General features: G+C 42.2%; 1 protein-coding gene across 1 annotated transcript in view; it reads left to right on the plus strand.

The window, feature by feature from the left end:
- The first annotated feature begins 57 nt into the window (after window positions 1-57).
- The window catches only part of LOC120538281 (coiled-coil domain-containing protein 124-B-like), a 50,640-nt gene continuing 24,879 nt past the window's right edge, over window positions 58-25,818 (plus strand). Inside the window, exons 1-2 of the mRNA XM_039767743.1 lie at window positions 58-136; window positions 11,447-11,650. Of these exons, the coding sequence (XP_039623677.1) occupies window positions 11,492-11,650 (159 nt within the window). The 5' untranslated portion in view covers window positions 58-136; window positions 11,447-11,491. The remainder of the gene's footprint in view (window positions 137-11,446; window positions 11,651-25,818) is intronic.

The following is a 25,818-nucleotide window of genomic DNA, read 5'->3' on the forward strand; positions in this document are numbered from 1 at the left end:
TCAGGCAATCAGGCAGTTTTATAGACGCCTTGCTAATAGTGACGTCACTACAGCGCCAGCCCTGACGTAAACAGAAAGCGACGAGGAGAGGCCTGTGGGATGGTCGATCATCCGCTGAGACGTTAAGTTGTACCAGGTAGGTAGTTACTGTAGGTGTATTTCATTATCTAGTTGCTAAGATTAATTTTAATATCGTACAAAACTAATATACTTTTGAAGAAAGTGTAATAAAATGTCACCGTAGGGAATCTGTCATGTTATACGTGTGTCGTTTGCAGCTTGTCTTGGGTGGAAACCAGTTAAACATTTTGGGTGATCGACTTTTGTTAGAAACCCAAGACGGCAAATCCGCAGATGAAATAAAGTTGCTTACGTGATCTTACTAAGCGATTGTTGCGTGTTTTGGCCAGTAACATTTCCGAAGCTTCGCACAACTTGTCACCGAAGGCGCGCATAGAGCAGTGACAGTGCGGTTACCTTCAAACTGTTAGACCGCTCCGAACAACGATGAAATATGCAAATATTTTGTAAAATTGAAAGTTTGGGGCCGCTGGGAATGAAACAAATTGAAATGGTTGAACAGAGCCCGTACATGTTAAGAGTTTATATATGAAAGTGTGCATCAGAATCCACCGTTCGGCAGCGTGAATGCACACAAAGTGGCACATTTGGAGTCTCTCATCATAAAAAGTAAAATAAAAATCACAGAAAATACCTTGGTTTAATAAAGTGTTGCCCATTGGACAGTGAGTGATGTAAATAAATACATAAATAGGTAGAATCACTAAAAAGAAAATTAAAAAAGAAGAAAACGTATGACTTGGCAGGTACTGCCCCAGTAAGGCGCTATACAGGCGTATTGCTGTTGGTATACAGGAGCCCCTGTCACGTTTCTTGAGACATTTTTGCTGAATAATTTGTTGTCTGAAAGTCCGCAGTGTTGGTATGTCACAGAGACGAAGTGCAGCGTTATTCATAATGGCACTCAGTTTTGTTTTAATGCTGTCCTTCACTTCTACCTCCTGTATGTGTCGTGACTGAGCCTGCCCTTTTAATTAACTTGTTGATTCAGTGGGCCTCCCTTGAAGTGATTTTACCAGCCCAGCACATCACACTGGCCATCACAGAGTTATAGAATATGTGAAGGATGTCACTACCAGTCTGTCTTTGGGGGATAGAGTCTGTTCTGTCTGCTTTCCGTCCTCTAGTTCCCCTGTGTTCCAAGACCAGTCCAAGTTGTCATTAATGTGGAACCCCCAAGTATTTGTAGTGGTGGTGCGGGTTGGCTCCACACTATCGGGGCTTTCCAGGGAGTCTCTTGAACCCGCTAATGGACCTGAGGGATGAGCCAGCGGATGAGGACACAAAACACACAAAGCAAGTGGGAAGGTGTAATAGTGCTCACATGCTTTTATTTAAAACAAGTGAAAAACTAAAGTGTCCAAAGGTGCAATGCAACAAAATGCTCAATAAATAAATAATAATGATGGCAGAGACATTCATGTCAATGTTAAATGTATTTAAACAACGCGTTTAAAACAACATAGGAATGCTGTGGCCAAAATGTTTTACAATAATAGAAGGAAAAACATACAATTAACATAAAAACACGTAAATAGAAGTAAAATAAATGAACATAAATAAAATAAATAGAAGTAAATGTTACATAATCACAATGAGGAAAACATCAGTATTACTGAAGGTTACGGAAGGAATGCAAGTGAATAGAAAAAGAGTCTTTAATCTCGTTTGAACAGTTCAATTGTAGACGACTTCTTTATGTGATGAAGTAAAGAGTTCCACAGGCGAGGAGCAGCAGCTGCCAAAGCCCTGTCTGTCCCCCTTAGTTTTACACTTGGGACAACAAGAGACAGCCGACCAGAAGATCTAAGTACTCTGGATGGCTGGTGTAAAGCACACAGTTCAGATAAATCGGCAGGACCAAACTCATGTAAAGATTTAAAAACTAGCAAGAAGATTTTAAAATCAATTTGAAAACTGACAGGCAGCCAGTGTAAGGAAGGTAATATTGGAGACAAAGAATCAGACTGTTTTGCCCCAACCAGAAAGTGAGCGGCAGCATTCTGGACCAACTGTAACCTGCGTATCAGAGATTTGCTAATCCCAGAATACAGCGAGTTGCAGTAATCGAGGCGAGAAAAGATAAAAGTATGAGTAGCTTTCTCAAGATCCCTAGAAGATAAAAAAGGCTCGATCTTACTCAAACTGGGAAAAGCAACTCTTGACTACAGAATTAACTTGTTTCTCAAAAGAGAGGTTACTGTCAAAGATAATACCAAGATTGCGAACTTGAGGTTTGCAAAAGATAAAGAGCCGAGAAGTCCAAGACCAATTTGGGCTTTAGCTGATGGACCCACTATAAGCATCCATCCATTATCTAACCTGCTATATCCTAACTACAGGGTCACGGGTGGTGTGCTGGAGCCAATCCCAGCCAACACAGGGTGCAAGGCAGGAAACAAACCCCAGGCAGGGTGCCAGCCCACCACAGGGCACACACTAGGGACAATTTAAGATCGCCAATGCACCTAACCTGCATGTCTTTGGACTGTGGGAGGAATCCCACGCAGACACGGGGCCCACTATAAGCACCTCCGTTTTATTTTGATTCAGATCAAGAAAATTATTAGCCATCCAGAATCTTAGTTCAAAAAGACAGTTGTGCAATTGATTTGTTGCAGAGTTGCAGACAGGAATATAAACCCTGAGTATCATCAGCATAGCAGTGAAAAGAAATGTTAGATTTCCTAAAAATAGCTCCAATAGGGTGAAGGCGTATAAAGAATAAGATTGGACCCAAAATGGATCCCTGAGGAACACCACATTTAAGAGGAGCAGTAGACGAAAAAGAGGAATTTAATGTAACTGAAAAGTGTCTACCAGTTAGATATGACCTGAACCAGTTAAGAGCAGCCCCTTTAAACCCAACAAGATGTTCAAGCCGCATCAGCAATATCTCATGGTCAGTAGTGTCAAAGGCAGCAGACAGGTCCAGGAGGACAAGGACTGCAGCGCCACCCGAGTGAGTAATAATAGAGATGTCGTTGAATATTTTAACACTAGATTTACCAGAGTCTACGAAAAAACTCGTAGATCCAGCCCACCTTAAAACCGCTCGCACCTCTCCACCAGCGTCTTTTGTCATCTAAATGTGCTGATAAAGACAAGCTACAAGCAGCCGGATATTCCATCACCCCCACCGACTTAGAACGTGCACGAACTTCTCCCAGCTTATGCCTTGATTTATTACCTGGGAGTGAAGTGGAGTTTTAGAGTGTAAATAATAGATCGTTGTTTAGAACACATGCATTTCATGTGTGTTCCGTTTCTACAGTAATCTGTGTAAACACATTGTTAAAACAGAAACTTTTTCAGATTTTATTAATAAATGTTACAGAATGTAGGCATAAACCATAGAATGTGTGAAGCATGAAGTCCAAACATCAAACAAACACTTTCACAAAAGGTTCAAGGACGATACAACCGCTTCCGCGGCTTAGTGGTAAGATTTGCGGACTAAGAGCGCTGCAGGCTTGCCGTGCCTCAGAGACCCGAGTTCGATTCCCTGCTGGCGGAGAAAGTGATATTTTTTTTTCTTTCTAACCTCAAACTGACAGCAAATTTATAAATTGGGATGCACTGTCAGTTAATGAGATTGTTTTATTTTCATGTGGGATGCTTCTTTTAAAATATTTTTTTAACATTTGAGACTGCAATTAATATGAGCCAGTGTCCTTATAACTGTTATGTTTATCGGAGCAATTGAGTCTAATACCGTTTTACAAGAAGAATTAAATTTTAAGACAGAATCATCGATACAATCATATTGGACATGCACATCAAGACTAGAGAATGTGGTTTTAAAATTGGATATAATAGATAAATTTAATAAGAATTTAAAATATCATGTCTCTGGTGTCTCTTCCTATGAAGTTAGTAGATGGATTGGGAGAGCTTGGGGTCACTGGGTGTGTGGCGCTCCTGATATCTCTGCAAAAGGACGATGGTTCAAGTCTTTAGAGCCCTGGTGCTTCCTGTCTTGCTATATGGTTGCGAGCAATGGACGCTATTCAGTGACCTTAGACGAAGACTGGACTCCTTTGGTACTGTGTCTCTCTGGAAAATCCTTGGGTACCATTGGTTTGACTTTGTGTCGAATGAGCGATTGCTCATGGAGTCCCAAATGAGGCGCATTACCTGCATTGTGAGGGAGCGGCAGTTACGGCACCATGTATATAATAGTATGATTCAGAATTGCGATCTATGAAAGCAGCTGACCGACGCCTTGAGGGAATGTCACATAAGTCTGGTCTCACCATACACATCAAGGCTTTTCCTGACCACCAAAGAGTTTACAGAGAAGCACTAACTGCTGCTAAGGACACCCACTATGGCAGAATAATAGAAAGTGGCTGCGGTAACCCAAGGGTTTTGTTCTGTGTAGTTAATAAATTAGTCCAACCCGCATCTGGCCCAACTACCTCTTCTACTGAAGTCTGTGAGAAATTCCTCCACTTTTTCCATAAGTTAAAGAAGTACAGTGGAACCTCGGTTCATGAACGTCTCAGACCACGTACAAATTGGTTTGCGACCAAAAAGTTGTCCAAACTTTTGTATCTGTTCACGACCACAAACTCGGTATACGAACAAGCCAGTTTCCCTTTTGGTTTGTGCACGCCAATGATTTCTGCAAGTCTCTCCCTGTGCATTCCCTGTGCAGCGAGAGTGAGACGCGCACACACACACACACACACACACACACGCTCGCGCTCGCAAGAGATCAGGCTTGCTTTTAAAGAGACAGATCCGAGTATTGTGTTAACCTTGTTGTATTTAATGAAGACTTTTTTCTATTGGATTTTAACCTCCACTTCACTTCTGTTTACGACAGTCAGTAGGTAGCGTGCATTGTTGCAATGTTACTTTTCTTGGTGTTGTATTAAATTACGGATTTTTGAAATGTTCATATTTTTCCCTGTGCTTAAAACTCTTTTAAAAAAAAGTGTTTTTAACAAGCGGTTTGTAGCGCTACAGCGCAAACTCTTGCAGTGTTAGTTTTCTCTGTTGTTCAAGGTTTTCTCAGTGTTATTCAGTGTTTTTACATTTAGTTTACTATTAAACTGTGCATTCTATGATATATATAAACTATATGTGTGCTTAAAAATCTTGAAAAAAAATATATTTACTTACAGTGGTGTGAAAAACTATTTGCCCCCTTCCTGATTTCTTATTCTTTTGCATGTTTGTCACACAAAATGTTTCTGATCATCAAACACATTTAACCATTAGTCAAATATAACACAAGTAAACACAAAATGCAGTTTTTAAATGATGGTTTTATTATTTAGGGAGAAAAAAAATCCAAACCTACATGGCCCTGTGTGAAAAAGTAATTGCCCCCTGAACCTAAATAACTGGTTGGGTCACCCTTAGCAGCAATAACTGCAATCAAGCGTTTGCGATAACTTGCAATGAGTCTTTTACAGCGCTCTGGAGGAATTTTGGCCCTCTCATCTTTGCAGAATTGTTGTAATTCAGCTTTATTTCAGGGTTTTCTAGCATGAACCGCCTTTTTAAGGTCATGCCATAGCATCTCAATTGGATTCAGGTCAGGACTTTGACTAGGCCACTCCAAAGTCTTCATTTTGTTTTTCTTCAGCCATTCAGAGGTGGATTTGCTGGTGTGTTTTGGGTCATTGTCCTGTTGCAGCACCCAAGATCGCTTCAGCTTGAGTTGACGAACAGATGGCCGGACATTCTCCTTCAGGATTTTTTGGTAGACAGTAGAATTCATGGTTCCATCTATCACAGCAAGCCTTCCAGGTCCTGAAGCAGCAAAACAACCCCAGACCATCACACTACCACCACCATATTTTACTGTTGGTATGATGTTCTTTTTCTGAAATGCTGTGTTCCTTTTACGCCAGATGTAGCGGGACATTTGCCTTCCAAAAGTTCAACTTTTGTCTCATCAGTCCACAAGGTATTTTCCCAAAAGTCTTGGCAATCATTGAGATGTTTCTTAGCAAAATTGAGACGAGCCCTAATGTTCTTTTTGCTTAACAGTGGTTTGCGTCTTGGAAATCTGCCATGCAGGCCGTTTTTGCCCAGTCTCTTTCTTATGGTGGAGTCGTGAACACTGACCTTAATTGAGGCAAGTGAGGCCTGCAGTTCTTTAGACGTTGTCCTGGGGTTTTGTGACCTCTCGGATGAGTCGTCTCTGTGCTTTGGGGTAATTTTGGTGGCTGGCCACTCCTGGGAAGGTTCACCACTGTTCCATGTTTTTGCCATTTGTGGATAATGGCTCTCACTGTGGTTCGCTGGAGTCCCAAAGCTTTAGAAATGGCTTTATAACCTTTACCAGACTGATAGATCTCAATTACTTCTGTTCTCATTTGTTCCTGAATTTCTTTGGATCTTGGCATGATGTCTAGCTTTTGAGGTGCTTTTGGTCTACTTCTCTGTGTCAGGCAGCTCCTATTTAAGTGATTTCTTGATTGAAACAGGTGTGGCAGTAATCAGGCCTGGGGTGGCTACGGAAATTGAACTCAGGTGTGATACACCACAGTTAGGTTATTTTTTAACAAGGGGCAATTACTTTTTCACACAGGGCCATGTAGGTTTGGATTTTTTCTCCCTAAATAATAAAACCATCATTTAAAAACTGCATTTTGTGTTTACTTGTGTTATATTTGACTAATGGTTAAATGTGTTTGATGATCAGAAACATTTTGTGTGACAAACATGCAAAAGAATAAGAAATCAGGAAGGGGGCAAATAGTTTTTCACACCACTGTATGTGTGTGTGTGTATATATATATATATATATATATATATATATATATATATATACACACACACATATAGTAAGAATGCTAGAGGGCGCTGTTGTCCCATGAAACCCAACAGACAGATGTAGACACTGTGTAAAAGCAATGAGAAGATCTTTTTAATGATTCTTCTTTCTTCAACATGTCTTTTAAGCACCACAGCTACCATACACAAATATACCAATAACAAATAATACAATTTTCTCCTCCACACCTCCCAGCAAGCTCTGTCAATTACATCCCAATTCCGGCTCGCTTGCTGGGTCTCCACAAGTCCTTTATATAGTTCTTGACCCGGAAGTGCTCCTGCTCTTCATCCCAAGTGACTTGCCAGCACTTCCGGGTCAGATGGAGAATCCCAAGTCCTTAATCAGACCGGAAGTACTTTGAGGCTTCCATCCTCATGACTTCCAAGCACTTCCAGGCTGTAATGGAAGCATAACTCCCCAGGTTTTCTAATAGCTCCCTCGGTGGCATCCTTAGCTTCCAACAGGGCTGAGAAACCGAACTCCAAGTTCGAGGATGTCCTGTGGGAATCCAGGGCACCGCTACACTCCAGGGGAGCTGATATCTAGTATTTTGGGGGAGGCAGTTTCCTGAAAAAGCTGCTTTCCCCTATCCTTCCACTTCAGGGGTGTCCGGGCTGGGTTGAGCTGCTGGCCTTCCATCACAATATATGAGCATACATTAACAGGGTGGTCCCGATCTAATTATGCAGATCCAGATTGTCTGGATGACTTTCCTTTATGCGGGGATGATTCCAGTTCGGCGCGAAGACGATTCTTCATGTCGTCATTTCGCGCACTTCTTGACGGTCCATGATTTTTTTGGGTGATTTTCTATGTGATAAACTTATTAAGTTATAGTGTAATGAAAATTGCATAATTCGATCTGGACCACCCTATATGTATGTGCATGTACGGATGCCTTGATACCAGAATATCTTCGATAACAGTGCTAGTAAAAGTTCATAATACCTTTATGTAATAAATAATAATTCTATTCAGTACCACAACAAAAATAGAAATCCCATTGATTTAATTAAAAGTACCTCCATTATTCAGGTGTACAGTATTGTGTCTTTCACTGTAATAAAATATAAAATTTATAAATCTTGACAGTAACTGCAACTTTAAAAGTGTGATGTACTCTTCAATGTAGTTACCCAAATATCATTGTATTGAAGTAAAGTAGTTCATAATTATTAATTTATCAATAACAAAATACAATACACGGCCTAAATTCAGTCGAATTGGGTTTTGGAGGGTCGCCGCAGGTTGATTAAGTGATTACGCCCATCTGACAATGGAGATGATTCTCCAAGGGGCAATGATCCCCCATCCCACTCTGACGATCAGTGGTGATTCTCCAAGGGGGTTCTTTGAATCTCAGCCCTAAGCTGTTAAGACAGACTGCTAATTGCTATCATCAGTGACTCTGCTGCATGCTGTGGCACTTCAGAGATGTAACATTCAGAGCCCTGTGGGCAGCCCAGCAGCTCAATGCTTTCAAGAGGTGACCTTTAGCCATTTGAATCTTGAGTATGCCCTTTGATGGAGCCCCATTGGATCCTTTTTTCCCTTCTCAAACTGACCTCCAATGATCTTTAAAGACAGACAGATACTATGCATAAAAGTATATTTTGTTGCTTTGCTAAGGAATGATTGTCCAGAGCAGGAAAACCAGACTTTTTTTTAATACAAAACAAATTTACATATAACCTGAGAAATTTCACAAATGAGATTAAACCGTTGAGTCCATTAAGTCCATTTGTTTAGCTAAGCAGTCTCAATATTTTCATCTCAAATCTTAAAGTTTTCTGCTTCAACTCCATGTCTCGGTAGTTTCTTCCAGATTCCCACCATTCTTTGTGTAAGGTAGTGCTTCCTGGTTTCAGTTTTAAAAGCACTTCCCCTTAATTTCCACTGACGTCCTTGAGTATATGATTCACCCTTCAGATGAAAGAATTCTGCTGGAAGGTCTTTATCGGTGCCTTTGTGGATTTTAAAGTTCCCTTGCTCGAGACTAATCAGGTTTAGTTCTCTCAGTCAGTCACAGTAGAACACGTACTGTACGTCCTTAAGTCCTAGGATGCACTTGGATGTTCTCTACCGCGCAGCTCCAAGTGCAGACTGCATAAGATTTTTTTTCAAACATAATGTCACATTATGCCATAATGCGCCAGCTTTGGAGACAAAGGTTGTTTTGTGGCATCCATTATGAAATTAAGTGCAATACAGTACATTACAATTGGGACCAAATATGACTTTCTAATGTTAAGTATGTACAAAGCCCGACTCTGTCTAAGGCATAAATTGGTCAGACCTTTTTTTATAATTTTTTGTGTAAGCGTTGCAAGTTGAAACAGTTTCCACAGGTGTCCCAACTTCTGTTGATTACTTCAGTGCCCTCTGTCTGTCTTAAAGCAGAGTTGGAATAGACTGCTGTGTTACTACACCCTCTGAACTACTACTTGGAGAATTTGTCCAGTCTACAGTAGTCCATAGCAGGGGTCGCCAACTCCGGTCCTGGAGGACCACCGTGGCTGCAGGTTTTCATTCTAACCCTTTTCTTAATGAGTGACCTGTTTTTGCTACTACAGTGGTACCTTGGCATACATCCGGTTTGGAATAAGTCCAACTTGTTATACATCCTGTTTGGACCCGAAAAAGTTAGCTTGGTATACGACCTTTGTTTGGAATACGACTCGTGTGCTACCCTTGTTTACCTCTCTCTCGAGACAAAGCCACGACTGCCCACGAGCGTCAGTACGGCAGTTGTTAGCATTCAGTGAACAACCTGCGTGCTACCTGTTGTATATGATTGTTCAATGATGCTTTTGTCCATTGCTTTATGTTTGGGTGTTGATTGCTGTGGTCTGCGTCTTTTGAGACGTATCACTGCCGGAGGGAGGGGTGAGGTTTAGCAGGCACGCTGTATGGAGAGTTGGTTAAACATGGTTCAAAATAAACAGTGTGGACTAAGACAGGTAGACATGTTTAATAACCACCACATGTTTATGTACACTATTTATAAAGTCGGTAATAAAGTGCCACACAACCCACTTTACCCCGAAGTCCTGGCCTCTCACACTCTTTGCCTCACTTCTTCAGACCGCCTCCACTCTCTTCTCCAAGCTCTCGTCTTCTCCTCACCCGACTCCAGCCTTGAATTCAGGGAGGTGGCCCCTTTTATAGTTACCTGGATGTGCTCCAGGTGCTTCCCGGCAATCTTCCACCGGCACTCCCCAGTGTGGGGGAAGTGCTGGCTGCACACCCGGATGTACTCCAGGCGTCCCCGATCCTCTTCCCCCCCCAGCACTTCCGTAACCACAGACCCTTACAGGGTTGAGCTTCAAAGTTTTGTACCCGTGGTTCCCATAGCCACCAGGGCGGTCGCCCCCACGTGGTCTGGGGGAGGTGTAAGCCCTCCTCCAGTCCTCCGGGGCATCCCAGCTGGGTCGTCCCCCTCAGTCACTTGTGACAAAATATATATATATATATATATATACAGGGTGGGCCATTTATATGGTGTGGTGGAAGTGCTGAGGTCCAGGGCTCTGTAGGCATTGGGGCGCTGCCTGGCGGTGACCACGGGCCCCTACAGGGTTGAGCTTCCAAGCTCCCAACCCATGGTCCCCAAAGCAACCACGGCAGTCGCCACGTCGTGGTCTGGAGGAGGCGCAAGCCCTCCTCCGGTCCTCTTGGGCGTCCCAGCTGGGTACCACCCTCAGGCAGTCACCACAACAGCATTTGAAACGTTATTCTGAGTGTGTTGCTACTTCAATCTAGAGAACACTACACTACCCTTGTTTACCTCTCTTGAGACAAAGCCAGGACTGCCCATGAGCGTCAGTACGGCAGTTGCTAGCATTCAGTGAACAACCCGCGCTATAACTCTCTCATTTCTTGGCGCACTTCTGATGAATCATCCATTGAGTGGAAGTCCTCGGTGTTGGTGTGACAGATGGAGGATATGTGCAGCGTTGTTCATAATGGTATTCATTTTTGTTTTAATTCTCTCCTGGGCCTCTACCTCCAGACTGTCCAGAATGTTTCCCATGACTGAGTTTGCCCTTTTAATTAGCTTAGTGATTTAAAGTAACGTCACCAGCCCAGCACAATACTCCGGCCATCACAGAGTTGTCGAAGGTATGAAGGGTGTCACTTCACCACATTAAAGGAGTGCAGCCTTTTAAGAAAAGAAGAGCCTGCTCTGCACTTTCTTCTATAGGTCCCCTGTGTTCCAAGAAAAGTTCAGCCTGTCCTTCATTTTGACCCACGAGTTTTCTCCTTCAATAGTGACCAGGCTGTTTGGTGCGGTGAAAGTCACTGAACAGTTCCTTGGTTTTGCTAAAGTTAAGTTGCAGACAATTCTCAAAGTTCTCCCCCCTGACTCATCCCCTTTATCAATAAGCCCCCATAAGTGCAGCATCATCTGAGAATTTCTGCAAGTGTCGTAACCTGCTGTTATATTTATAGTCTGAGGTGTACAGAGTGAAGACAAAGTACATTGCATCTGAATGAGTGAAGCAAATGATAATCATTTAAAAGTGCACAATCGCTAAGATTCCTCTTTTCTTTCCCTAACAGCAGTAGTGCCTCCCTCGTGGTGCAACCCTCCCCCTTCCCTACGGAGATATGCCGAAGAAGTTCCAGGGTGAAAACACCAAGGCTGCTGCGGCCCGAGCTCGCAAGGCTGAAGCAAAGGCTGAGGCGGAATGCCGCAAAAAGCAGGAGCAGGAGGATGCCTTTTGGAGAGATGATGATAAGCATGTCATGAAGAAGGAACAGAGGAAGGTAGGCAGGGGAGCAACATTTCATTTGGTGTGGGTTAGAATATCGTTTTGATACGTGCCATTATCATAAGTTTCAACGTTTCGTAAAAGGACAGATATGTATCGCCTTTTCTCCATTAGTTCCATGAATCTTTATTCACAGGTGGGGTGGGAATTGCCAGGTACCTGAACAAAATAATAGTATCTTTACCCTTGGGTTACTTTAGCTTTACTGTAAGGTTGTTATAGTCACAATCAAGGTGCCGAAGAGTGACAGAAAAAAAGGGCTAGCTCAAGCTAACATATGCCATAAGAACAATCCAAAGACATCAAAAACGTTTGGGGCAGCCACTTATGCCCTGGCTGCAAATGGGTAATTTTTTTGAGAGATGTTCACATGTCAGAGTCCAAAATGGAACTGATTTTAGGCGTCATCGGGGTCGGAACTGGAAGTGATGTCGTCTGGACCGGAAGTGATATTATCATATGCGCCTGAAACCAGAAGTGATGTCATCATGAGTGCCAGAACCGTGCAGGATTTCCCATGGATGGTCTGCAGAGGATTGAGAGAAATTTAGTGCACTTTGCCACCCAATCACACGTATGACACATAATATGACATTCTACAATACACTTAATCAAACTGGAGTTGAGTCTATCCTGCCAGCATTAGGAGAGTGGCAACATGTTTCATGTTGATTATTATGCAGTGTTCTGAAAATGAGCAGCAGGTATAGAGAAGAATCCCCCCTTTACAGCCTTAAATGAAAACACACAAACCAATATTTTTTCCAGCTTTACTTACTCAATGCAATCTGTAACATCCAAGTGAAAGATATCACAGCTACTGTTTAGAAGAATTTAAAAAAATCAAAAACAAAAAATCCTGAGATTAATAAAGGATCCCCCCTCTTAAACTCAAATCAGATGTAAGTGCCCATCATTTTCATTGCAGACCAGGGTTACTGGCTTCCTTTCACCTGTGGTCAATTGTAATGAGTGTGATTACTGACTATGGGTGGCAGGCCACTTTCAAAAGATCTCCGGGATAGAGTTGTGGACAGACATAAGGAAGGAGATGTAGACAAAATAAAATCTTAAAAGGCTTTATCAATCCCAAGGAGCTCAGTAAAGTCCATAATTATGGAGTGGCAAGTGTCTGGTACTACTAGGACCCTCCCTGGATCAGGCCATTCCTCCAAACTGGATGGAAGAGCAAAGAGGGAACTGGTAAGAGAGGCTACCAAGAGGCCAATGGCCACTTTGAAGGAGTTACAGGATTTTATGGCAAAGAGTGGCCACTGTGTGTATGTGACAACAATTTCACAAGCGCTCCACAATGGTGGCTTGTTCGGTAGGGTCGCAAGGAAAAAGCCACTTCTCAAGAAAAGGCCACATTAAGGCTCGTTTGAGCTTTCCCAGAATGCACCTTGACGATTCTGATGCCAAGTGAGATCAAGTCTTATGGTCAGATAAGACCAAAATCAAATTATTGGGCCTCAATACCAAACGGTACACCAATGCAGCTCACCATCCACAACACACCATACCTACAGTAAAGCATGGAGGTGGCAGCATCCTTTTATTGGGGCGGGGGTTCTCATTAGGGTAGAAAGAGAAAAATGGATGGGGCAAAATACTGTCAAATTCTTGAGGAAAACCTGCTACCCTCTACCAGAAAGTTGAAGGTGGGTAGAATATTCACCTTTTAACACGACTGCGACCTGAAGCACACAGCAAAATTGAGCACACAGTGTCTGAAGGAGAAAAAAGTGAATGTCCTGGTGTGGCCAGTCAGAGCAAATCCCATTAAAAATCTGTGGAAAGATCTGAAGATATTAGACCACCAACGCTCACCATCCAATTTGACCGAACTTGGAACAGTTAAACTGTAAAGAAGAGTGGGGGGCAAATATTGAGTGGGCTCAATCTAGATGTGCAAAGCTGATAGAGAAGAATCAACAGACTCAAGGGTGTCATTAAAGCAAAAGGTGCTTCAACAAAATGACATTTTGGGGTGATCCTTTATTAGTCTCCGTAGGTTTTGTTTTTTATTTTGTTATTTTTCTGAACTGTAGCTGTGATATCTTTTACTTGGATGTTAGAGGTTGCATTGAGTAAGTAAAGCTGGGAAGAAATATATTTTGTGTGTGTGTTTTCATTTAAGGCTGTAAAGCAATAAAAATGGGAATATTTCGAAGGGGGGGATTCTTTTCTATACCCAATGTATTTGAAATATTTAAAGAAAAAGTTGGACCAGAATATGATGTGCAGTTTACTTTCTAGCTCAGAATGGTTCAAGCGCTTTAAGAAGCATTTTGAATTGCACAATGAGAAAGTGAATGGTGACGCTGCAAAAGTGGAGGCTGCTGAAGAATATGTCAAAAGATTGGACTGACTTGTTACTGAGGAAGGATGTTTGCCTTGGATCTGTGTGTGGATCTGCTTAATGACAAAATGTGCTTTACAACTGCCTGATCGTAACCATATGTGGTTGTTAAGTGACGCACTCCTAGAACTGTGGTATGTTGTCAGTTTTGTTAACTGTTTGGTTTCTGTGTGTGGATGCTTGTTCTGTCAAGTCTCTTGTATTTTGTGGGTAAATTCCCAAGAGGCCACCTGACAATCTCCATTGAAGGACGTCTACCAGCCCTATAAAGACTCATGGGAACTGCAGCCCATCTGCGGTATATTGTATTTGATTGGGGAATGTTTCTGTTTTGCTATTGGTTTTTATTTGTTTCTACATTTTATTAAGGCGATTCCTTTTGTGCCTTTCTGCTCTTTGAGCTGTCTTTTTTTTTGTTTGATATAATTGGGACATTTAAGAATACATTTTTTTTTTTTTTTACTTTGATTTGGAAGCACATTTTTGCCCAGATGTAGGCCAGTCTTAGTTGATGTTGGGCTGCCTTTGTGTGCTGCCCCCTCATGGACAGACCAATGGGGATTCTGCCTTGCTTTCCTGATTGTTTTGGAGGCCTCACACCACTTCTTTTGTCATTGTTGTGTAGGAATCACAACAGTTTTACGAATCTGTAAGAAACCACTAAGGCATGTCGTCAAAGCAGAAACTTTGACAATCTTTAAGAATTATCTGGATGAGATATTGGGATAGCTTAGCTATTAGCTAAACAAATGAGCTGTAAAGCTTGGTGAATGAGTTTGTTCTTTTCACACTTGATGAATGATGTTCTGAAAATTGCATGGTGGAAACCATGTTTGTGAAGGACTCCCTTTGCAGTGTAACATAGTTTGTGCCACACAGGGACTAACTGCATTATTATACTTTTAAGACCAGGTTACTTTTTTGAATGATTGAGTAAGTTATCTTTATATATAATAAGCTACCGTGGCTGTCCGTTTGTCTGTCCAGGATTTTAAATCACCTGTAGCTGACAAACCGTTTCACCAATTGACCTGATATTTGGTAGACATACACTACATGACGTCTACTGTCCGCTTTTGAGGTGATGATTGACCTCCAAGGTTATTCCTCTTTTTATTTTTATTTTATTTTATTGTAGAATCAACTCTCGGCTGCAGCCAGCAGGGTGGCAGTGTGGCGCATGCATATGGGTGCCGTTCTCATCCCTACAACCTTCGCCGTCACGTCCCCTGCCTCTTCATATCTTAAATCAGTGGTTCTCAAACTGTGGGGCGGGCTCCCCTAACAGAAAGGGATGTGAAAAAAGAAAGCAAGAATAGAAAATATGAAAATACATCTACTGAAACCAAAACAAATGAACTTAAACTACATTCTGATACTCGAAATATAAATATAGAGTTAGATAAATGTCAATAAAAGTTAAGTAGGTGTAATAAAATATACATCTATGATATATCATTAATTAAAAAAAGAACAAATTGGTTTTAGTGGGCTTCTTTCAAAAAAACGTTGGGGGGCGCGCGATTAAAACTGTTATGAAAACTCGGGTCCCAAATACGTAAAGGTTGAGAAACGCTGACTTAAATCATTCTTCAGGCAGATTGAAGACTTAAGTGCCAGCTTACGTGAAAAATTTAAGAAAACGTACTAAGTAATTGCAACACAAACACTGACTTAATCAGTTTTAACGAGAAAAGATGCAGACGAAATAAGAGAAGAAGTGGGCTGCTAGGGTGGAGAATAGAAGAGCTGCTCGGGAAGGAGCAAGCGCATCACCCTCTGAACAAACGAATGATAAACGTACAGAGAAAGAGGAGTAAAACTAGGAATACTCAAGTCAAGTGGATTCACTGCACGTTATCGTGCATTGTGCCATTACTGGTTTATTAATAACTGAGTTCAAAATGTTGCCTTGAATGAATTCTTACCAAACCAATCATCATAAAATGCCATGGCATACACTGTACGATTTTGGCACGATCCTACTTTCAGTTTGCAGGCTTAGATTGATTTTCTGAGTCGGCCCCAATTTAAGCTTCATTTGCTATTTCATATGCAGTATGAGAGGGATTAGGATACCCAATTGTACCTTACGATTGGGCTGTCGTACATTCGGAAGAATTTCCGTCGTGACAGAAGTTTCAGTCGGCGGTTTTGTGGTGTGAGCAGTCTCACAAGGCGATTTTTCTAATGTCGCTATAAAATTTAATTGTGCATCGATCGCAGTATATTGTACATTGGGTACTGACTTGGTCATGCTCATTTTCACATTTTTTATTTCAAAATGCTAAATATCATGTAGCAATACTCATGGCCATTGACAAAATCATCTTAGGAGGCTTGAGCATGGGAAAAGCACTATATAAGTAAAATGCTTTATTATTAGTAACTTTTATTGTTGTCTGCGTATTGATTTGACAAAATTTACACCGGATGACCTCCCTGACGTAACCCTACCCATTTATCTGGACTTGGGACCGGCATGAAGAAAGACACTGGTTTGTGCATCCCCTGTGGCCAGCCCTAATGTGGTGGAGGAGGAGAAGAAGATTATTAGTAACTTTTATTGGATAAAATAAACACACAATGGTAAATTACATAGACTACGTACCTCCTATTCTCGCTTTAAAATAGACAGACCATATTGTCCGTGCTTCAATGATCCGCATATCCATATAGACCTTTTTCTCTCTTTTTTTTTTTGTATGTACTGTCGGAGCACAGTAAAGCAAGAGTGAGGAACGTGGCTCTTTATCGACATTTTGAGAAGCTTGTGGCCATCGTGTGTGTGTGGTTTTTTGGTTGGGGACATGTACCGTAGTATAGTCTGAGCACCCAAGTTTTGGCCTGTCAATCTGACCAAACATATTCATACAGTTTGAGCATATACTGTATACATATTGTGATGGATGGCCGGGGATCCTGCCCAGACGGGGACACCCTTTTCAGGAGAAGACTGGGGGAATGGGCGTATTACCAGGAGTACCTCCCCCGGGACACGAGACAGCAGCCCCCTTGGTTTGCATTGAGGCCACGGAATTAGAGTTCAGAAGCTCAACCCAGTGGGGGGTCTTTGGCCACCACCAGGGGGCACCTGGACAGCTCCAGAGTCTGAGCATGCAGCACTTCTGCCACACCCAGAAGTGCTTCCGGATATTAATCAAGAGACACCTGGAGCACTTCTGGATGCACTATAAAGGAGGCCACCTCACTCCGTTCAGGAGCCAGAGTCGGGAGGAGGAAGACGAAGCTGAGAAACAAAGGAGTAGAGGCGGCAAAAGGAAAAGAAGGACTGAGTACTGTGTGTATTGGAGCACTGTGTTGTGTGCGGGATGTTTAAAGGAATAAAATGTGTGTTGTTTCGGACATACGATGTCTGTCTGTCTGTGCCCGGGGCCAGTCTTCTACAATATATAACTGGCAACAAGCTCTACAGTACCCTGCTAGTACTTGCTAGACCATGATGCCAGGCATAATACATTAATCTAATTTGTATATAAAGCCCAGCTGCTTATCTGGCAGACAGTATGTGTCTTTTTGTGTGACTTTTTAACAAGATACATTTTATTTATTACAGTACATGACAGAAGGCCCTTATTTATTATCCCTGTAACATCACTGTAACCTTGTTTGTTATATGCTGTTGGCCTCAAGGTGGCGCCAGTGTACTTTTTCCACAGTTGCTGATTTTAAAGCTCTTTCTGTGTCAAAGACTGGAGACTGCATGTGTTTCCTTGCTTTCTATAGAGCTGTCTAGAAAAAGACCGAATACAGTCCCAAACGTCTGGAACCCCCCCCGGGCCAAATTTTGAAGTGCAAAATTAATACAACTTCCACAGCCAAAGAAGAAGAAAAAAAATGTAGTTTTAAAAATACAAAATAATTAAATAAGTAAATGTAATATTTGAAAATGTTAGGGTACTTAGTCAGTACTTAGTAATAATGCCCCTTTTAGCAAAAATCACAGCTTCCAAACCTTTTTGTAGCCAGCTAGAAGTCTTTGAATTCTTATTTTGGAAAGGTGACCCCATTCTTCCTTGCAGATCACTTCCAGCTGCGAGATATTCTTAAACTGCCACAGCACGTTTTACGATCTACCCACAGATTTTCAAGGATGTGAAAGCCATTCCAAAAATCTTCATTGTGTGTTTCTTGAGGAACTTCATATTAGTTTTTTTGGATTGTTGTTGTGTTTATAGAAGCCACCTTTTTTCAGCTTTAGTTTCCTGACTGACATTCTCCTCGAGGATTTGTTCGCATTTAGTATATATATATATATATATATATATATATATATATATATATATATATATATATATAGTATATATATATATATATATATATATATATATATATATATATATATATATATAAAGTCAATGTGTGTATATGTATGTATGTTCCAGCATCACTTCCGAATGGCTGGAGCGATTTTCATGAAATTTGGTACAGTTGTTCCTCATTGGTCGACTAAAAATACTGTAGGGTGAAATCAGCCGTAACCAACCCCCTTCTGGGTAGGGTGAGGGGTTGATGTTGTGGTCTTGTATGCATGTTATCATCCAGTTGACATTCACCCCTGCAGGGCACACACCCACACACCAAGCACACACTATGGACAATTTAGGATCGCCAACTCACCTAACCTGCATGTCTTTGGACTGTGGAAGGAAACCCACGCAGACACGGGGAGAACATGCAAACTCCCCGCAGGGAGGACCTGGGAAGCGAACCCAGGTCTCCTTATTGTGAGGCAGCAGTGCTACCACTGCGCCACCGTGTCCCCCATCCATCCATCCATCCATCCATATCCTAACTACAGGGTCATGGGGGTTTGCTGGAGCCAACACAGGGCGCAAGGCAGGAAACAAACCCCGGGCAGGGCGCCCACCCACCGCAGGGCATACACACCCACACACCAAGCACACACTAGGGAAAATTTAGAATTGTCAATGCACCTAACCTGCATGTCTTTGGACTGTGGGAGGAAACCCACGCAGACACTGGGAGAACATGCAAACTCCACGCAGGGAGGACCTGGGAAGAGAACCCAGGCTTCCTTACTGCAAGGCACCAGCGCTACCCACTACTCCACCGTGCTGCCCCCTGTGCTTTCGCAATATCATTAATGTAGGTGCTAGTGTTAGATCTGATTTTAACTTTATCGATACCAGATTTTGAACCTTGGTACTGGTACCAAAGCAAATATCGGAAACTCCAAACCGCATGCGCAACACTTCACAGATCATTGTAAGCAGCAGGGGTTGTTTTTCCCCTTGGAGTCTCCAGCACATTCATATAAATATACACTTTTGAAGAGCATAGGCGTAATATGTTTATTTCATTGTGGAGCGGGGAGGGGGATTCCCCTTGGAGTTCTGATCACACTAATAAACGACTTGCAAGGTGCTTAAAAACTACCATTTACTTGCGATACTAAAATGCTGCTACTGTTCCATATAAAAACTGTTTTTGTTTCCTTCTTCCCCCTCAGTACATTTAAAAGTACTGGTATACTGCACCACTTGAGAGCATGCAGTCTGTGTATTGGCGCATGACAAAAATATGTCCTTATAAAATGCGTCAAAATGTGTCTGTGTGCTGGTCATTTTGAAATGTTCTATATTTAATGAGACTTCCAGGGTCTCTTAATAATATTTTAAGACTGGGGGCTGTGGCACCACACGCCAGCCATTTTGCGTCTCTGCCACTCGTTTTTTAGAGGGTGGGGGAGTTGATGCTAAATGCGTGCTAAGGAGATGCGGTCGGATCAGCTGCTGGCTTGCTGCTGCCGAGCTGCGTATTCTGCTTGTCGCGCTGTGCATCGATCATTTGAAAGCCTGTACAGAAACTGTCTTTCTCTCTCGCTGCCTTGTTTCATGGGACGTTAAAGTGTCTCTCGCGGGACGTTAAGGTGTCTACGAGAAAATCACCTGGTTTTCTTTACGTTCTCAAGCCACATTGGTACATCTAATGCAGTGGTGGCGAACCTATGGCACGCGTGCCAAAGGGGGCACTCAGAGCCCTCTCAGTGGGCACGCCGTCGCCCGAGCACAGAGTTCGTTACTATAAAGCCAGAGGAATGCGGGGCGGGCTGCTCCCCTCACCGCTCCCCCTCTTCACGCGCTCCGGAGGACTTTTCTCACATCACCCGCCCCTCGGCCCAGCAGCCCAATGGGAGCGGTTCCTTCCTCTCCTGTCTGGGGTAAGGCGGGCGGCACACATGCTGCTTGAGGGTGCGGCACGGACTGCAGCCTTTTGAGTCTGTGATTCTCGTGGTGGGGTTGGAGGGGATGTGGTATAGCGGGTCCACAGCTCAAAATTGAAAAGGCCAGTTTTAACAGATAATTGCCGCTTTCGCTTAAAGGGTTATGGTAGAGTGGCGGGCGGTTTCCGGGAGCTTTGTGGCGGGCAGTCCTCGCTTAAGCGTACAGGTGAGGAGTCGTCCGCATCTGTAATTATTGCCGGGAGTTGCTAATCGCCACACCTGATCCACGACCCCGTAATATATAATAGAAGCGGGGGGTGGGGGGTTGGCGGAGCTTAATAGGGAAGACCTGCGTGAAACACTTGAGAGGATTGAAGGGATGACAAAGGACAGCACAGTTAGTTATGAAAATGAAATCCTTAAAGTGTGGAATTCTCTGCCAAATAATCTTAAGTCAATAAAGGCACTTGAGATTGCTTTCCTTACTTTGTTTGGAACATCTTATGCTTGTGCGCAGCTGTTTTCAGCTTTGAATTAAATCAAATCTGACACCAGAAACAGACTAACAGATGACCTGAGTGCTGCATGTGTTGCTCTCAAACTTACAAAGTATGAGCCAAGGTTAGACAAATTATCAGCATGCATACAACAGCAAAAAGCACATTAATTGTTCAAAAGCATACCGAATGTAAACTTTTACCTTTCAACAAAAAGTTGTTTGTATCATTGAAAGCTGTTATTATATTTTTCTTTTAAGACAAAAGATGTTAATGTATGAGTTGCTTTTCTAAACTAAAAGCTCAGTAGATCGATAGACAGAGCATCAGTATTGGCAGTCCAGTCCAATTTACCATCCAGCTGCACTCCCAGGTATTTATAGGTCTGTACCCTCTGCACACACTCACCTCTGATGATCACGGGGTCCATGAGGGGCCTGGGCCTCCTAAAATCCACCACCAGCTCCTTGGTTATGCTGGTGTTCAGTTTTAGGTGGTATTCAGGTTAAATTGCCATGTTGGCACTTTGCGATAAATAAGTGGGTTTTGGATTGCAGTTTGGGCACTTGGTTTCTAAATGGTTCGCCATCACTGATCTATTGAAATGTAGTATTGTCATACCACAGCAGGCACAAAAGCAGAAAAATGTGCCAGAGTATCACTTTGGTGTTAACTGACAGAGATGCTTCCAAATAATCCCGATGTGGTGATATTGCCTCTCAGACCCTAGTTAGTAGACGGAGCTATTGCCGAGGTTTTATTGAAAAGCTTGCAAGGTTTACTTCCCTTCTCTGACTCTATTCAATTCAATTTAGGCTATTTTTGTATAGTGCTCTTCACCTAATGGATGTCAACTGATTTCACAATCCTTCTGTCATGCAGTTCATCAGCTCCCACAGTACTGATAGAACTGAAGAGTTCAACCCTTTGGCAGAAGGTTTGTGTTTTAACAAATTCAGCTCATTCATCTGTTCACTTCAGGTGACTGCTGCTTAACCTGCTGTTGTACAACCTTTAGTGGAGCCTAATAGGAACGCTACGTTTGCATCTGGAGAACAAGTTGTAATGAAAGGCAGCAGAGTTAATCTACAAGTAAAGGGAGTTGCAAGCCAAGGAAGTTCCAATTTCATCTTCCTCATCCAAAGAAAATAACTGGCCACAATGGCCAAAACGTTTTTCCAATGGGACAACATTTACCAGTAGTCTTTCAGAGGACATGCAAGATAATTTATTTATCATTAGATGTTCCAAACAGTCACATTGTTCCTCACCTTGTGGTTGCTGTTTCAGACAGCTAGGTTTGTAAATGGAAGAGATTTTGGTTGTTTCACTTTATTTCTTGTGTGTTTTGTCTGTCGGTACAGACCTGTGTTACAAAGCTTTGAGCTCAGACGTCTCCTTCAATTTTTTGCTTTGTTCTGTTTTGTGTTTTTCCTTTCAAGTTGTAATAGTTGTGTTTCAACCTTTTGGAATCCCAAATTGGGATAAACGTAGCTAGATACCTGCTTTAGCTGTGACACAAGAGAACCTGGCTGTTTTAATTCGTAATGATTGCGGCTCCTTCTTACTGTTCAAACTGTTCATTCCAAATACAGGTTCAGTATCCCTATTCTGAAATGCTCTAAAATGTGAAACGTTTTGAGCGCTGACAAGTGGAAAGTTCCACACCTGACCTCACTTGTCCATGTGGGGTTTTGAGCCAGTGTTCCTTCTTACTTATTTATTTACTGATTAGCGGAAGTGAATAACACATGAGCTGGGATTTACCGTTTATGACCAATTTCTTCAACCCCCCCGTTGAATTTCACAGACGACGAATGTTGAGGCGGTTTAGTTAAGCAGCAGGTGCCTTACCAAAGAGTGAAAGACACAATAACAGCTGCGTGACTCTTCCAAACTGCAAAGGGGGATTCAAAAGTTCTGTGCATTGTGAAATAATCAGCCTGAACACACAGGAAAAGGTTTGGGGCAGCCACCCGTATACTTAATTCCTGGCTGCAAATGGGCAAATATAAGAAGAGTTGTGAACAATTTCGAGTTTAAAACAGAACTGAGTACATGTGGAAGTAGTCCGGCTTTTATAGTAGGTCAACGGAAGTGATGTCATCTGGGGGGCCAAGATGTATAAAATTACCTTCAGACTATGTGAATAGGCTGTGTTAGAAAAGTAAATAAATTTAATGTTTTGGGTCCCATCTCCCCAAGATATTGCGTTACGTAAGCCTATATGCAAATATTGCCAAAATCTGAAAAACTCCAAAATACTTCTGGTCCCATGCATTTAAGATTAGGGATGCTCAGCCTATGTAGGTGTACAAGTAGCAGCTTCTAGAAGGCACTGGTAGAGTTTTCCCTTGGTGTGTCTTCAAGCAAGAGCTTTCGGTGTGCAGCCTCTTCTGCCACCCGGAGTGTTATAAGATCCTTCAGATAAATTTATTAATGAAAAGATGCACTTTCAGGTTATTATAATTCATGTCTGGTGAACTTACTGTACCTTTAGTCCTGTGCACTCTGACTTTAAACATTAAGGCTGTGTATGTTAGTCTGTAAAAGAGAAGTTTTAGTTTTAATTCGAAAATATCTTTAGATCACGATGACCATACCAAGCATACATTTTTTTAAATGGTTCCTCAGATATAATGGAAGTTGTGTTCTTTTACCCGAAAATAAATAATTTTCTTTGAACACTCACTATGTTGATTAGTATAAAATTCTGTACTTGTACTCCTTTTGTGTTTTTTTTTTTTCCTTCTTTGACTCTTTGTGTGCCTGCCTAAGCCAATTAGCTCATAAAGAGCACAAAAACAACACCATAGCCTAGGTTTAAAAAAAAACACCAAATTATAGGAACATGTAAAAAAAAAAAAAAAAAATCAATGAATTCCTCCCCATATCAGCAGATTCTTGACAAGAATGTTCAAGAGTCAGTCACAGAGTTGAAGTTACGCTGGGGTTGGATGCTTCAGCACGACAATGAGTCCAAAGCAACGTTCAAAATCTACCAAGGAATTCATGCAGAGGCAAATGTCCGATGTTCTAGAATGGCCATCCCAGTCCCCAGACCTGAACATCATTGAAAAATGTATGGATTGATTTGAAGCAAGCTGTCCACACTCATAAGTCATCAAACATGACTTAACTGGAGGCATTTTTTATGGAAGAAGGGACCGAAATATCACCAGCCAGAATCCAGGGACTTGTCAGTGGCCATAGTTGGCATCGACAGGCTGTTATTTCAGCAAAAGGAGGCTCTACTAAACACTGATGGGATTATTCCTTTGGGGTGCCCATATTTATGCACCTGCCTATTTTTGTTTAAATGCACATTAAATTGGTTCTTATGGTCCAATAAAAATATTTCACTACTGAAATGTTGCTGTTTCCATAAGGTATAAAATATGTTAAAATGAAGTTGCTGCCTCAGAAGCTTAGCAAGTTATACAGTACATTGAAACAGTAATTTTTACCAGGGGTGCCCAAACTTTTACACTGCACTGTAAATAATATATTGTATTATTATTATTACTACGGCTCCTTAATTAGATTGGGATGATGGAGCCTGGAGAAGCCCAACTGACTGGTAAACGGGACTTGTCGTCCCTATCTGGAAAGGGAAGGGTGATCGCCTGGATTGCAGCAACTACAGGGGGATAACACTGCTGTCAGTGCCAGGTAAGGTCCTTGCTAGGGTCGTCCTCAATAGGATCCGTGATCACTTGCTCACCTACCAGCGACTGGAACAGTCTGGTTTTACGACCAAGAAGTCTACCATCGACCTCATCCTGACACTGAGGGTTCTCATGGAGCGCAAACCCGGATATTGGCAGAGATTCTTTGCAGCCTTTGTCGATTTTCGTAAAATGTTTGACTCAGTTGATCGAGCTAGTGCTCAAAAATATAAAAAAAATAAACAAGTCCTAAATTCTAATGGTGGAAGCTGTAAAAACATTTCTCCTCAATTTCTCAAAACTAAAATTTTGGGGTAAACAAGAAATAAACTGTTGTTTATTTGAATTTTAGTGCAGTTTTTCCTTTTGTTTTCTTCGTCTTCTTCTTTTGGCTGCTCCCGTTAGGGGTTGCCACAGCGGTTCATCTTCTTCCATATCTTCCTGTCCTCGTCATCTTGTTCTGTTATAAACATCACCTGCATGTCCTCTCTCACCACATCCATAAACCTTCACTTGGGCCTTCAAAGTTCCTACCCTCAGTTGTACTCTCTTTACTTTCCTCCTGCCTCCGGACACGTCTCCCCCCTCTTCTTCTCCTTTGTTTTTCTAAGCACATTTTAGTCAAATTAAGACATCATATCATCCTCATTATTTTCTAACCCACTTGGTCCTGAACAGGGTCGTAGGGGTGCCGGAGCTTATCCCAGCTAGCATATGGCACAAGGCAGGAACAAATCCTGGACAGGGTGCCAGTCCATTGCAGGGTGAACACACAAACACACACATGCATCCACACACACACAGCCCGACCACACATGGGCCAGTTTAGCATCTCCAATCCACCTAGCCTGCATGTCTTTGGACTGTGGGAGTAATCCGGAGCACTGGGAAGAAACCCACAGGGAGAACATGCAAACTGTATGCAGGGAGTACCCAGGACATGAACACTGCGAATCGGCAGCACTGTCACTGTGTCATCGTGCCGCCCCGTCATATTAATTTTTTTGATCTCATTTGCAAGGTTGTCTGTCCTTGTGAAGAAACAGCTTCTTGCAGGTTTCTGCAATGAAGTATAAACACAGCTAACTTGAAGTGGAAAGAAATGAAGGAAGAAGCTATAAAAGTGTGATAAATAGAGCTTCCTTATTTAGATGTCTTTTTAGTGTGATGTGCAAAAACTTTCAAGTGTGCAATGAAAGTAGACAACCTAAAGAGTGTAATGTGTTGTATGTCAGCCAGAGAGAGCGAAAACAAATGCATCTTTAATGCTTGTTCAGCTTGCGTAATACCTTTTCAGTTTCGTATTAATCTTTTGGAAGACCAGGAAGTGATCCGATGTCTGTGACATTTAGAGTCCCGGATCCGCAGTGAAATTCTTTGAAAGACATTTGGCTGCTGCAGCAACTCAGTCCTGCAGGCATCAATCAA

Source organism: Polypterus senegalus, chromosome 10 (assembly GCF_016835505.1).
Source record: "Polypterus senegalus isolate Bchr_013 chromosome 10, ASM1683550v1, whole genome shotgun sequence".
NCBI lineage: Eukaryota > Metazoa > Chordata > Cladistia > Polypteriformes > Polypteridae > Polypterus > Polypterus senegalus.